The 15,436-nt window shown below is 48.2% G+C and overlaps 1 protein-coding gene across 1 annotated transcript in view; it reads right to left on the minus strand.

Moving 5' to 3' along the window:
• Window positions 1–15,436, minus strand: part of LOC149350546 (uncharacterized) — a 43,159-nt gene that overhangs the window by 21,043 nt on the left and 6,680 nt on the right. The window contains exons 3-4 of the mRNA XM_089579600.1: window positions 14,319–14,589; window positions 7,314–7,412 (exon numbers count right to left, since the gene is read on the minus strand). Of these exons, the coding sequence (XP_089435726.1) occupies window positions 7,314–7,412; window positions 14,319–14,589 (370 nt within the window). The remainder of the gene's footprint in view (window positions 1–7,313; window positions 7,413–14,318; window positions 14,590–15,436) is intronic.

The following is a 15,436-nucleotide window of genomic DNA, read 5'->3' on the forward strand; positions in this document are numbered from 1 at the left end:
TTGGCTTGTATTGACAGAATTCCAGCTCTTGATTACAAAAGCGCCACTCATACTGACAACAAAGCTCTTGTAACATAGAAAAGAGCAAGAACCAAAATACAGGTACTATCGCCGCCACAGGCCAAACTCGCAAGTACAAGCGTAATGACGTCACAGGACAAAACAGTGTTGCCAGAACCAACGGTTCTAGCAACTCTAGGACCCGAGAAGCCACAAATCCCTGAGGCGCAGCCAATGCATGCGCAAATCTCCTTGATGTCGCCAGATGGCGCCATGTACCCGGCAGCTATGCGCGCGCCTGCAGCATCGGGACCAATCAGCGCCTGCTCACCGGCCCACCGGCGGTAGGCGGGCTCCCGGTATTCCGCTAACGGTAACAAGGTACACGGTATGATAAAGGTGTCTATTTGCGAGAACTTCGTTGACGACTTCGAGAACAGGATCCATCGTAACGCTGGCAAAACGCTGGTGCAAACGTAAACGAAGCGCCGGTAGTGACGGCCGCAATAGCCGATAGATGCCTTCAATGTGCGGCCGGCGGTAGCTTTCTATTCGGCTGCTGCTAGGCCGCACTGCTGGAGCCAGAAATCACGGAGTCTGCGTTACGTCATGTGCACGTCATGTTTCACGTCACTTAGTTCTGTGTCGTCATAAGAGAATCCCAAGTTTGAATCAGAGCGGCGGGAAAAACTTTGTCAATTTCGAATCCAAATTTCTTACAAATAAATGCATCTTTTGCTGCCGGCCAAGTGGCAACAAAGCTCTGAAATGCCGAACTATCGGATTTTGCTTTATAAAAAATATTAATAGAGCTCTCCTCACTGTCCCTTTAAACCTGGATGTAACGAACCTCCATATAAGAAATTCCTCAATATTACGAAGTTTCTTCATTCCCCAATGCCGCCCCCATTGAAACGCGTGTATTTTAAATAGTATTTTAGACTTCCATGTAACGAAGGTGTGACCTTGATATGACAAAGCGGCTACGCCATCTATATGTTAGCTAGTGCCGAGTTACTAAAGATTTGGCAGAACCACGCGAATGTTTCGTGATGATAAAGCCCGAACTGACACGAGAGGAAGCTGATCGCAATGAGCGACCGTAGTTGACAATACGCGCCTTGCTTCAGCGCCGTCGGCGCATCTCCGGCGCTTTCTCTTTTGGAACATCATACTGTGTGGCATTACAACAGTTCATGCTCAAAATCAGCGAAAAATAACAGGGCATAGCGAAAAAAAGAGAAACGACACCAGCAGTGCGCGGCCATCGGAGTAGCATGGTTACTCGCGTGATTCTGGCGCGATAGCTCCCACGACGCAAGGTGAGGAGATCATTTCCTGAGGCAACAGAGAGGAAGACCGAGAGAGGGAACATAGGGGTAGAAGCACATGCCTCCGGTGCCGGTCTACGGCGGCGGTGCGGCTGTGCACATTCTCTAGCTCAGCCGCAGCGTCCCTGCCTCCCCCTCCCCACTCGTAGTGGTGTTGCCCCAGCCGTGGCGGCGGCGGCTGCTGCCGCAGTCGCGCTATCAGCACGATAACGAAATGTTGCTCCACGTTTATGAAATCACATTTTTAAGGCGATTTCGCATTGTAAGGAGATAGCGCCACCCAGCGGCGTTCGTGAGGAAAAGAAGAAAAAGCACGAGGAGCGCGTGCGGAGGGGAACGCGGGGCAAGTCGAACAGGATTACGTGGCAGAGAAGAGAAGAGCGCGGTGGGCGACGGACGTGGACGAGTTCTGCTGGCTCCCCGAGTTCCGGGCTTGGGCCTTAGCCACAGACGTCCGGGCCACCAGACCTGGACTTCCATCGTCGAGAGCCTCAACCACCAGGCTCAGGCGCTACTCTTCTCCGTCCATCCGTCAGCTGCTCTACATAGGCCGCTTCGGGCGCCTACGTGACTTTTCCGGGATACCAGACCTGGAAACCGTGCCGGGAGCCCACGAACGCTGCCGCTGCGGTAGCCTTGCATTGGCGTTTGGAACGCCAAGAGACCCCTTGACTACCCGACACGCAGCCAGTCTTCGCCGCTCGTTGCTCGAATGAGACAAGTAGTGTGAACTTTCCTCTTTGACTCTTTTTCCTGCATTTTTCATAAGCACTTTATTCTGTTCTCCCGTGTGTTTTTCCCGTGCGTTCCTGCCTTGCTCTCTTGTTCCTTTCCTTTTTTCACTCTCATATTGTAATTGGTTTCCTTTCCGTTAAAAGCCGCCTCGTTTATTGGTTGTACTTTGGTGTTTGTTGAAAATAAGACCTGCAATCTCTCACAGAGTCCTCACAAATTTGGCGTCCACTACGACAGGACGAGGTCGGTTTTTATTTATTTGCCTGTTGTGTTAATTTAGGAACAATATGAGCGCTTCAGATTTGGTTGCTTTGGGCGAGCGCATGGGCTTGTGCGGCGCGGAGTTACGAGCGTGGGTGGAGGACGAGCTTCGTAAGGCACGGGAAGAGAGAGCCGCTGAGCGTGAAGCTGCGAAGCAGAAATTGGAATTAGAGCGAGAAGCTACGAAGCAGAAATTGGAATTAGAGGCACGGAATGTAGAGGCTGAGCGAGAGGCTGCGAAGGAACGCTTGGAGTTAGAGGCGCGGAACTTGCAGCTACAAATAAGGCTAATGGAGGGTGGCGCAAATCCTCCAAGTGACCGTGGAGAGCGTAGCGTCGCACCGGCCAGCTCCATTAATCCGCACGCACTCATACCACAGTTCAATGAAGCGCGGGATGACCTCGATGCCTACTTAAAGAGATTTGAGCATGTGGCCACGGGGCAGGGTTGGCCAAAAGAAAAGTGGGCAACGGCGTTGAGCTTGTGCCTTGGTGGCGAAGCACTTAGGGTCTTCGGTCGGCTCTCGCCTGAGGATTCCGTGGATTATGACAAAGCGAAGCTTGCCTTGCTTCAGAGGTTTAGGTTCACCGCGGAAGGTTACCGAGAGAAGTTTCGTCAGAGCAAGCCCCAGGATGGAGACACGGCCTCGCAATATGCTGCCAGGTTGTTCAGCTTCTTTGATCGTTGGGTCGAGATGCGGGGTGAAGGCCGCACTTTTGAGGTGGTTCGCGAGATGGTCGTGAGCGAACAATTTCTGAACAACTGTCATTCTCGTTTAGCCCTTTTCTTACGTGAGCGGGAGGGCAAGACAGTTGCCAAGCTGGCGGAGGCTGCCGATCATTTTCTTGAAGCGCAGCGGCAAAATAACTTGTTGTTCTTCAAAGAACAGGGGGAGCATACGATGAATAAAGCCAAGGACGAGGTTTCAGGTTCACAATCCCGCCTTCGATGTTTTCTTTGTGACAAGACTGGGCACAAGGCGTCGGATTGTCGGACGAAGCCGAAGCAATTGTATTGCACCTGGTGTCGCGAGGTAGGATATGATGCCCAGTCATGCAAAGCTAAGAGGCCAGGAGACCGTGAGGAGTCCGCCTGTTGCATGACACCTCGATATTCACATCCCGATAGCACTGCAGTGGTAACGCGCGTAGAGGGCCAGTTGGGGGAGATGGTCTGTCCTTCCAACCCGGTGGAAGTTGCTATGCCAGTGGGGCACGGCGAGGTGTTCGGCCAGCCTGGTTCGGTTTTACGGGATACGGGCAGCACCGGCATTGTTGTGCGTGAGTCCCTTGTACCGGCAGCGGCGCTTACAGGGAAACAGGCCACATTATTCTTGGCCAATGGGACCCGTGTAGAAGTTCCGGAAGCGGAGGTGGTGATTTCTTCTCCATACTTCTCGGGTAAGGCCATCGCGCGCTGCTTGTCTACACCCTTATACGACATTATAATAGGCAATGTCCCCGGGGCTAAACCTCCATTCCCGGTTGACCCGCCAGTTCTCACTGATCAGGCAGTTTCCCTTGCCATGACGGGTGCGGTCGATGTTCCTTCCCTTACGGTGACAGCAAAGGTTTCAGAGAGTAGTAAAAGCCCCACTCTGAACACGCTCCACTTGTCACGGCCGGAGTTTCGCTTGAAACAGGAAGAAGACCCGACTTTAGAGGTGTGTCGCAGGAAGTTGGGGCAAATATTTCGTGGCAAGGGACAGACCACCCACTCTTTTGATACAGATGAAGGTGTTCTCTTCCGGACATACCAAGAGTGTCCCGGCCGAGTCGTTGAGCAAGCGGTGGTACCGAAGGGCTTACGCACGCAAGTTCTTAAGTTGGCACATAAGAGTACATTATCAGGCCATCATGGAATACGGCAAACAATAGCTAGGGTGCTCAGTGAGTTTTACTGGCCCGGTGTACAGGCTGACATTAAGAGTTATGTCAGATCGTGTGACATGTGTCAGCAGACTGTGTCGAAGGCAAGGGAGAACAGAGTGAATAACCTCATAGGACGGGAACATGTAAAATCATGGTGGAAACCGAGGTCGGTGTGGAGAAAACGGTTTCACAAAGGAAAACGGAAGTACTAGCCGGAAAGGTTCTCGCGACGGTGAAGTGGTTTGATGTGAACAATGGAATACGGTAGAATGTAGCCCACACCTGTTCTTGTTGGAATTGTTTTTGTTTGTTCATGTTTGTTTCTGAGTGTCGGCTATCTACTTTTTATGCTTTCCGTGTTTCTTCGCCCTCTATGGACGCTTTACGTTGACTTTCCATGTGCTCTCTGTGCTGTGTGTGCGAAGGTCTGTGAACGCTTCGAACATTGATGACCGTCGTATTGTGTGTGGTGTGTAGTGTGCGCGCTGTGGTGCGGTGTTCTGTGTTGCGATCGTCGAACGCGTCTGGTGTCGCTCTCCTGAAGTTGAGTTCTTTCCCTTGGAAAAAACTTCCGAAGAGGGGGCCTTCTGTAAGGAGATAGCGCCACCCAGCGGCGTTCGTGAGGAAAAGAAGAAAAAGCACGAGGAGCGCGTGCGGAGGGGAACGCGGGGCAAGTCGAACAGGATTACGTGGCAGAGAAGAGAAGAGCGCGGTGGGCGACGGACGTGGACGAGTTCTGCTGGCTCCCCGAGTTCCGGGCTTGGGCCTTAGCCGCAGACGTCCGGGCCACCAGACCTGGACTTCCATCGTCGAGAGCCTCAACCACCAGGCTCAGGCGCTACTCTTCTCCGTCCATCCGTCAGCTGCTCTACATAGGCCGCTTCGGGCGCCTACGTGACTTTTCCGGGATACCAGACCTGGAAACCGTGCCGGGAGCCCACGAACGCTGCCGCTGCGGTAGCCTTGCATTGGCGTTTGGAACGCCAAGAGACCCCTTGACTACCCGACACGCAGCCAGTCTTCGCCGCTCGTTGCTCGAATGAGACAAGTAGTGTGAACTTTCCTCTTTGACTCTTTTTCCTGCATTTTTCATAAGCACTTTATTCTGTTCTCCCGTGTGTTTTTCCCGTGCGTTCCTGCCTTGCTCTCTTGTTCCTTTCCTTTTTTCACTCTCATATTGTAATTGGTTTCCTTTCCGTTAAAAGCCGCCTCGTTTATTGGTTGTACTTTGGTGTTTGTTGAAAATAAGACCTGCAATCTCTCACAGAGTCCTCACACGCATACACTTAATTGTTATTTTGATTTCCGTTCTACGGTGTCTTTTCGACTCTTCTCGCGAAAACTGCATTTAGCGAGAACCTGGATGTAACGAAAAATCTCGGGACTTTTTCCAATTTCATTATAACCAGGTTTAAGGGGGGACACTGGTCTTGAAAAAAAAATTTTTATTAATGAAGTCACAGTTACGAAATCTTCAGGGAATGTGTATTTTTGTGTGCTGATTCTAAATATGTCATTTAATTCCACGTAAAACAATTCCTTGAGCACTTATGCACTTTTTATGCTAGTATTTTGCGGAGAGTTTTCAAAAAAATTTGCTGCGGGAAACTCGCTGAAATGTATGCCATTGTGTTCTCTTGACACCAAGGAATACAATAAGGGTGAAATTGTCTTCCTGCCTATCATAGAACTTAAGTTATAGACTTTTGAAGTTGTCGCTTCAGAAATCAGAAGGAAAATGTGTATTCCTGTGTGTGAAGTGGCAGCTTCAATACCCTATAACTCAAGTTCTATGAGAGCCAGGATGATAATTTTACCCTTATTGCATTCCTTGGTATCAAGAGAACCCAATGACATACATTTCAGCGAGTTTCCTGCAGCTAATTTTCTTCAAAACTCTCCGCAAAATACTTGCATAAAAAGTGCATAAGTGCTCAAGGAATTGTTTTACATCAAATTAAATGACATATCTAGAATCAGTGCACAAAAATACATGTGCCCTGAAAATTTCATAACTATGACTAGATTAATAAAATTTTCTTTTCAAGACCAGTGTCCCCCCTTAACTGTAGTTGCTAGTGAGGTGCAACAAGGGTGGCAACAACTATGTACACTACACATCGCAGGATGCAGAAAACAAATGTTGCCCTGAACTAGAATTACGGGCAAGTCATCAATAGGTTTGGCTTTTATCCAGTACGCATGAACTGTACATCCACAGTGTGCACCAACTGTAGTCACACTGCAGAGGGATGCACGCCTTGCATGCATTTTGACGTGACACAGCAGTCACTGTAAGAGCACTAGTATAAAGGAAGCTATGCCTCAGAAATTTCATTGTAAATTACGCCACGAATAAAAAGCCTAAAACCATTTAAATGCTGAAAACTGCCATTTTCCTGTACATTCCTCATGCAAAAAAAACACACTACAGAAAAGCATTTAATTTCCCGAACAAGCCGCCGTGGCGGCTTAGTGGTTGTGATGCTTGGCTGCTCACCCGAAAGACATGGGTTCACTCCCAGATGAGGCGGTTGCATTTCAATGGAGGCAAAATGGTAGAAACTAGTGCACTATGTGGTGTCGGTGCACGTAAAAGAATCCCAGAAGGTCTAAATTATCCGGAGCCCTCAACTACGGCATCCCTCATAGCCTGAGTTGCTTTGGGACGTTAGACCCCATAAAACCAAACCATTTCCTGAACACACTTGGCACAGCCCAATGCCACTGCAATTCAATAGAAGACTAAACATTTTTATATGCCCATGGGTGATGCATAGCTAGTCAATACATTTAAAAAGAAATCAAGAGTAGGCGAACATTACATATGGCTGGCCTCACTCAGAAAAAAAGAACAATAAATTGTAAATAATGTCCCAGAACAACATATCGGCTGTGAAGGATGCCATAGTGGATGGCTCTGAATTAGATGAGACTACCTGGGGATGATTCTTTAACATGCACCGACATCACACAGCACATGGGCGCCTTTTGTGTTACGCCTCCATCGAAAAGCAGTCATCACAGCTGGGAATGAATCAGTCCTCCAGCTAAGTAGCCGAGCGCCTCAACCACTGAGCCACCACGACCAATCAGGAAAAAAGGAGAACTTACTGGTGCTGTACATTCAACCTCGGCTTCTTTGTCCAGAAGCAGCACACTGATAGGACCTTGCTCAGATTTTGCATACAGCCAGTAATTCTTGTCTGCAGTCTGCAACAGAAGCAGTGCCTTCATTAAAAACAGCACTGACATGTTGAATTTCTCCCATTTTCTGCGAAAAGAAGGCAGGCGCTCACTGCCTAGTTTGTAAGGCATATGCCTGTCACTATGCCTGTTAGGCCGAACAACCACTTGAGATAATGCGAGCTTTGTGCACATGTGACAAGAATGTTGTCACCATCACAATCTCTCCTGTTGACAGTTGTGAGCTGCCGTCATGCCCTCCGAGTGAAATTCTTTTCGTAGCCCAATTAAATGTACATTTCTAGGCAACGACCCAAATAATTTTTTTTTCTTATGTTGAGCAAAACATAAAACCGCAAGTCCCCAACCACTTTAGTGTGTCTGGCCTCTTTTCTTCCACAGGCAGACCTGCTGAAAATGACAAAACACAACACACCAGCCTCATCAGTGGCATTCATTAAAGGTAAAAGAATGTGCAGACAAGCCAGCTTCATCTGTAGTCGTTATCGCAGAAACTCCCTGGACAAGCCAGGCTGATCTTCAGTACGTCAAGGGCCCACGGCAAAATTTGTAGTGCGACAGAAGTGGCATGCAGAAAGATATGCGCAACAAATGCTAAAGGCTCTGCGTTTCTTTCCGTGCCTCATTACTGTCAGACTTGAAAGTTTTTTATTCATTTATTTACCCTCACGTCCAGAGGTATTACGGAGGGGAGTGGTAACAAACCACACCAGAAATGAATAAAAATGCAGCAAAATTGCATACAAACAAGTTTCTCCTTTTCATATATTATTACCTAAACAGTTTCGAAAAAGTTGGTTATTATCGATTGACACAATTTAAGCAGGAACGTGGTTCCATTCACGAGACGTAAGAGGAATAAATGAACCAAAAGATTTCTTTGTATTACAACAATCAAGACTGACCTTGAGAATGTGACCAATGTGATGGGAACAATAGAGCGGTTCAAGAATTAGTTAGCTGTGCAGTACTGAAGGGTGGAAAAGTTTGTGAAAGTGCAAAATTTTGCAGCTTTTCGCCGTTGATATACTGGTTGTCCAGCTGTACCGTATTAATTTGCATCTAGGCCGATAGTTTTTTTTTCTAAACACAAGATATGAAACTCTTAGGTCGGCTTAGATTCAAGGGTTTTGTCATTCTATTCATAAACTACAACAACGCATAAAAACAAAACAAAACAAAAAAAGTAGCACACAGGTGGTGCCCCTACGGAACGCCAACAGAAGACTGCACTGTAGTCGTTACTATCTGTAGCCGATGCCGATCAAAGCACACAAGAGCATTGGCTGCCATTTTGACCTTGTTTTCTCTTCGTGCAGCAGCATGCGCATGATCCATGGCAGTGCAGGTTTTGAAGCGAAAAGCTTCACTACGCTAGTCAACACCGCGCTTCGCGTGAGCCGGTGTATGTCGGAGCACGAGTGACGTCACGCACGGCGCAGGCTACTGCGCATGTGCGCCACCCCTTCTCCTCGCCAGCGTTTGACCTTTTGCCGCAGCCGTGCGCATTTGAAAGGAGGGGCATATAAGGCACGCTTGCCCATAGAACCGGCGCACGGTGCCACGCGCTATGCGTCATCATTTGACGTTTGCCGCAAGCGCGTGTTTATTGCGGATCACCGCAGCTTTTCCCTTCCAGATATCCAGGCTTAACCTTAGCTAAGCCCCAGCCAATTTTTTTCACATGTGGTTTTTCACCAACATCACGGCAGCAAGCAAACAATATCATTATAGTGCTGCCTTCAAGTGAAAAGTTGTACTCGCTACACAGCAGTCTTCAAATCTGCAAGCTGGTCAGGACTTCAGCGTGGACAAAAAGGATGTTCGCAGTTGGAGGGGGCAGCGTGATGAATTTATTGCTGGCATCACAACGAGGCCTGAAGAAAGGCCGCCATCCCGAAGAGAAATCAGCACTGGCAGAGTTTGTGACATCGCACAGGTCAGCGGCACTTCCACTGACCATAGAAGCGCTATAGACCAAAGCAAGAGGGCTGGCAAGAGAGCGAGGCATTCCATGGGACCAGTTCAAAGCCAGCAGGGGCTAGTTGCAAAAGTTTATAAAGTGCTTTGGCTTCAGCCTCCGACATCACATGTCCATTCGTCCGAAGCTGCTCAGTGACTTCCTGGAAAAGCTAATTATACTTCAGTGATTTGTCACTAAGAGGGTAGAGCATGGCTACGTCCTAGCGCAAATCGGAAACGCTGACCAAGCCTCCGTATGGTTTGATATGCCAATGGTGAGCCCCGCGAATAAGAAAGGTGCGAAGGAAGTGAAAGTCGGCTTGGCTGGCTACGAGAAGCAACACATGACAGTGATGTGCTGCATGGCGGATGGCCATAAGCTGCCGGCCTATATAATTTTTAGAGGAAAATGCTTCCGGCTTGGGAAATGTTCCCGAGGAACGTCATCATCCAAGCTCATGAAAATGGATGGATGGCGAGTGAGATGCTTGAAGATAAGAATGGATAAAAATGGTCTGGTAGCGGCGCCCAGGGGCCCTCTTACCCAAACATTCCCTCCGCGTCCTTGATTCTTACCGTGGGCACCTGACCGACGAAAAAAGGTGAGCTTGCCAAAGAAGGTATCAACATTGCAGTAATACCTGGCAGCATGACGTGTACCTGAACAGGCCTTTTAATGATTGGCTGTGCAAGTTCTACATGGACTGGCTGACTGAAACACGTGAGCTAACTCCAACAGGCCGCATCAAGCGCGTGGCGTTAGGAGTTGTAGCTAGCTGGATCGCTGCAGCTAGGGACGACATCCCAGAATTGTGCACTGTACGAAGGGGACAGTGATAAGGAGGTCAGTGATGATGAGGAGCGGGAACAGATTCGTGGATATAAATGTCTTTTGCGTGCTCTTCGAGCTGTCGTTCTCAATTGTTTTTTCAGCCAGCTTAGATTCAAGGAAAGTTTTTATTTGGCCTTCAACCTTTTGGTGTCGGCTTAAAATTGTGGCCGGCCTGGATTCGAGCAAATACAGTAATTGGAAAAAATGAAACGAGTGGAATTATTCTGAACAAATTCCAGAGAATTGGTTAGGGTGACATGAGCAGGATCCTATACCGATGCATACTCAAGTTTTGGGTGTATTAGTGCCTTAATGAGCAGCGATTTAAGGGAGGATGGAGCAATGGAAAATTTACAGCACAGATAGCCTAACGTGTGAGTAGCATTATTGATGATGTAGTTAATGTGACTACTCCAGGATAAATCGCGATATTGTCACTTAGTGGTGACGGCAGTCCAGGTAGCGAGGAAGACAGCAAAAAGTTCTTCTATAAAAGAAAACCGGTTATTGGGTTGACCTGTGCCCAGAATGGACTGAATGACTCGGTGGCAACGAAAGCAACAAGCGTGATCGGCGGTCGTCAAACAGAATGCCTGCAGTTCTTGGCTGCACTCAAATTAAAGCTGGCAAGGAACCTTCAAGATAATGAACCGAAAGCACCTACAACAATCAGGAAAAATGTGGAAGCAGTTGTTCGTGGCCTTGATCAATTGAGGTAAGTCTAGTCACATTTCACGTCGCAAACAAAATGATGCCACCTGCTGGCGGCTCTGACCGTGAACGAGCAAACTACAAAGATGCGCAGCTATATAAACACCAAGGTATTTGTAAGAGCTAACAGATTCTAAAGCAGTGCTATTTAAGTAGTAAGTTGTGGGGCTGGAATCTTTACGGGACACACGCACGACTTTGTATTTGCTAATAATCAGCTCCTAAAGCCATGTATTACACCAGTTCACTATAGTTGTTACAGTAATCCCTCGTTACAGCGAAGTTAGCGGGACGGCGAGAAAATTCGTTATAAGCAATAATTCGATATAAGCGACCGCTCGAAAAAAAGATAAAAAGATAAAGCAGTCGAGATTTAATAGCGCCACAACTGCGAGGAAGCTGGCGGATGACGCCGCGCGGCATCCGCCAGCTGCGGCGGTTGCTAGGCAACGGCTCAAGGTCGGTCTCTGCGCCTCCTTGGAGCACTGCCACAGCGCATTCGCAAGTTCGTGGCCAATGTAACTTTCGCTACAAAATTTGCCCGTAGCACATTTGTTACTTCTACCAGCAACTCAGTATTGGTCAGCGATGCTCAAATATGATACAGTTTTCAAATTTCTTATACCAGAGTTTATTATCTACATCAAGAACGAGCTTTAGCTCATTTTTGTGGTCCAGACGGGATCCGGGCTGATCGACAGGCTGGCAGGCTTGGTTTACTTCACGTTCGCACAAGAAAATACAAAGCAGCCATGCTACCATAAAGTCTGCCTTCTAGATTCGAGCAACGACAGCATGCCTGTGCAAGAGTGGAGCTTTCGGCAACGACGCCACCTGCAGGAACGCTGGGTGACAAACTGCGCGCTGTTCCCTGGTCGCCGCTAAGCCTAGCCGGTTTCGCATCGATGGCGCAGCTGCTAGCGCTTCGGGACTGGACAGCACTCAAATAAAGGCGCTACACTCGGCACCCCTTTACTGTCAACTAGTCCCATAATAAAAGATACGTTAGATTTCCGTGACGCCTTCAGCAACGGAGCTAGCAGACGGCAGGCGAACCGCATCAGGCAGGAGCAGCACCAAAGCGGCTATGGGATGAAATTTGCTTGTATCACCACAGCGCGCCCCGCCGCGCGTGATCGAGGCGGCCGTGGTATCGCAGTCATCACCTCTACCAGCAACTCGGTATTGACCAACGATCGTCAGAAATGATGCATTTTTTACATTAATCTATCCCAGGGCGTGCTTTGAACTTGAACAAACAATACAGGACCTGCCCGCGAGCGCGTCGAGACCGGCCGTGGGCAGGCCGGCCCGGCTCAAAGGAGCGCGCCCTACGTCATCATGACGCTGCTGCTCTCCATGCTCGCATTAGCTCCCACTTCCTGTCACTGCGTTTGCCGCGAGCGGCCCGTTGTGACGCAGGCGGCGAGCTGCGATCGGGCGCTGCGGCGCCGTTCGCAACTTCGCGCCACGGTGAATCGCGCTCGCTTTTCGCACACGTGTCCCCACCGTAACAACAAAATTCAGTCACCCTACCGCACATTTGGACCGTTTGTCTAGTCGAATGGCGCGAATCGAGCATGACCGGCCCCTTTTCCGCATCCAAGACACCGCGGTATTCTGAGATCGCAAAGCACGAGGAAAACCTACAACGCATTTAGACCGTTTGTCTAGTCGAATGGCGCGAATCGAGCATGACCAGCCACTTTTCCGCATCCAAGACGCCGCGGTTTTCTGGCATCGCAAAGCGCGAGGAAAACTTTATTTTTGTGTGGATTCCGTCACGGGGAACGCCAGGAATGCGCTTCCGACAGAGATTTAACGGTTCGGGCGCGCTGCACCATGGAATTTGGCCCCGCTGAGCAGGGGACACTCAGCACTACCTTGGTGCCCGTTACTAGGCAGGTCATCGATCGTGGGTTTGGTACTTTTGTGGCCTGTTCTATGCCTGCATGAGTCTAATTCGTCGGCGGTATTAATTTGGCACTGCATGCGCAAAGGGTCGGCGCCACGGCGGCGATGCCTCCGCTCGCCACTTCGTTCTAAGCGGGTCAAGCTCTTCGTGCGCTTCGAGTAATGCGGCTTAAAATGCATGCGTTTGGGTCGGGACCGGAAGAAATTTCGAATAAAGCGATATTTCTAGTAAAGCGATTTCATTATAACGAGGGATTACTGTACATCATTTTGCAGATTAGTAGCATCATTATTGTTAGTTATTTCACAAAAAATAATGCAGTCATAAGCAACAAATTATTATTAGAGGTCACAGAAGAGGGAAGGTCATTTATGCAGATAAAGAACAAATGTGGCCCAAGAACAGATCCTAATGGCACAACTAAGTGTACATTGTGAACGATTAGTAAGGAAAAATTCAATCATTTCAGAAGGCTGCAGTCAACACCTAACTGTTTCACCTTGTGAATGAGCAGCTTGCGGGAAACCTTGTCGAATGCTTCAGACAAATCTTAAATAATACAGTCGGCATGTGATGGTCTAAAATGCGGTGAAGTTAGTGCATGAAGGAGACAACCTGCATTGCGCATGAATATGATTTTCAAAAGCCATGCTGAGATGATGCGAAAAATAAATTTGATTCCAGGAAATTAACTGTGAAAAAAATGATATGTTCTAATAGCTTGCAACATGTGCTGGTGAGAGAAATGGGTGGATAGTTTTCAAGATTAGTTCTGTCGCCGAATTTGTGAAGCAAAAAATTAAAAATAAAATAAAAATAAAATAAATAAATAAAAGTTAACCAAGTATAGTGAGGGGCCAATTGGTCAGACATTATGCTCAGCGAAAAACTTGACAATTATAGACCACCTTAGCTATTTTCCAAGGAGTAGGAAGTGATGATGTATCCAGTGACTATTCAAAAATTTTTTTTCGAATTACTGAAATTAAACACATGCATTTTTCAGAAACTTGACTGTTATGCCATCACGATCAGGAGAGGAGCGATTAGGCAAGTTATCACTTAGCTTAACAATGCCATGCATGTCAGCGATCGTTCTGGGCATCTCATTGAAGTTGTAATAGTTTGACGGAAAAGTAAGAATGTTTGAAACACGTGAGAAGTTTTCATGAAGGAATCGTTAAGGAGGGTCCACACTGACTTGTGTGAACAGGGTTATGTGATGAATCTTCTAGTGCTATGTGGTCATCAGTCAAAAGGTTAATGTGCACCAAAACTGTGCCATGAACCTGTACCAACTAGTCAGCACCTATGCTCTTCCATGGCTAAAGCCGATTTTTCATACTCATCATGGCACCATTACATTGGACATGACATCTGATGGCTGCTCCTTAGTACAGATGACGCCACCACAATAGGAGAGTCTTGAACCCTACGTCCAACAAAATATTTGAGATCAGAAGAGAGGATATTCTTGAAGTTGATTACCCACCTGCCTAAGATCAGGTACGCGAATGATTGTGTCAGGAGGTCCCTGCAGACTGAGCACTGTCCTGTCAGGAAAGGCATGTCGCAGAGCCCGTGTGGTAACATGGGCATGCGCCGCGTTGGAGCCATCCTCGATGATGTTGCACAAGCTCTGCTGAGCCCAGGCTTTGTGCTCATCTAGGGTGGCCTCAACCGCCTCAAGTTCTTCCAGCTCTCCTTGAAGCACTTGCAGCCGTTCACTTAACTCCAGTGTGTTGCAGCCAGGTCCTGCACCTCTGCCAAAAAAGCATCCCATCAGCTCTTGCATAAGAGAAAACATGAAGAAATTACAGCAGTAGAGCACAATATAAAGGTTAAAATCAAGACCACAGTAACCATGCCAAGTAGAAAGGAGGCAAAACAAAAAACTCTCTCTTGTTTGCACATGCGTGTGTGTGGTAGTTTATATGCACAGCCTCGCTCTCCACACACACATATCACAACAAGCCCCTTATTTCCTAACATTGTGCCCTTGTGTGCTAAACCAGAGCTCTGTGCTGAAATATGCAGAACAGTAGCCCCAGAAGCAACAGTTTGGCCAACTCCCGGCCTTCAAGGGGTGTATCAAGTATCTGTATTGGAAATCAAATTTGGTTTGGTATTTTGCATCGGTACCGGAAATACAATTTTCGCGGGTATCGGGTATCAGTATCGAAGATACTTTCTGCGGCGATGCCCTTGCTGATGCTTGGGAAACCGTGGTGTCTCAACTCACCACCATATGTATGCAGATGGCCCTACAGGGGGGGGGGGGGGGGGGCCTCTAGTTCCGAGATAAGTTATGTCCCACATTTATGTCCCATGTCGGTGCAACTGAGATGAGTGTGCTGCACACTAAATGTGAAGAAGCTCTCAATGCAGGCCATGCTCTGTGCAGTAGCACGAAGGCATGCACGGTATCATCTGTCACCATACAAGCCCTCTGTGTGCAGACCACATGAACAAAAACCATGAATAAAATAAAAACCGCATGACGCATATGTGGCTGGTTTGGTGAGCAAACCGTTCACTTGCAACATGTACCGAGGCGGCTATAATCCCGGGAAGAAAGGCGGCGGGCAAACAACAAGACAGGTGTATAGA

This window comes from Amblyomma mixtum, chromosome 3 (assembly GCF_055824585.1).
Source record: "Amblyomma mixtum isolate Tamu chromosome 3, ASM5582458v1, whole genome shotgun sequence".
Taxonomy (NCBI): Eukaryota; Metazoa; Arthropoda; class Arachnida; order Ixodida; family Ixodidae; genus Amblyomma; species Amblyomma mixtum.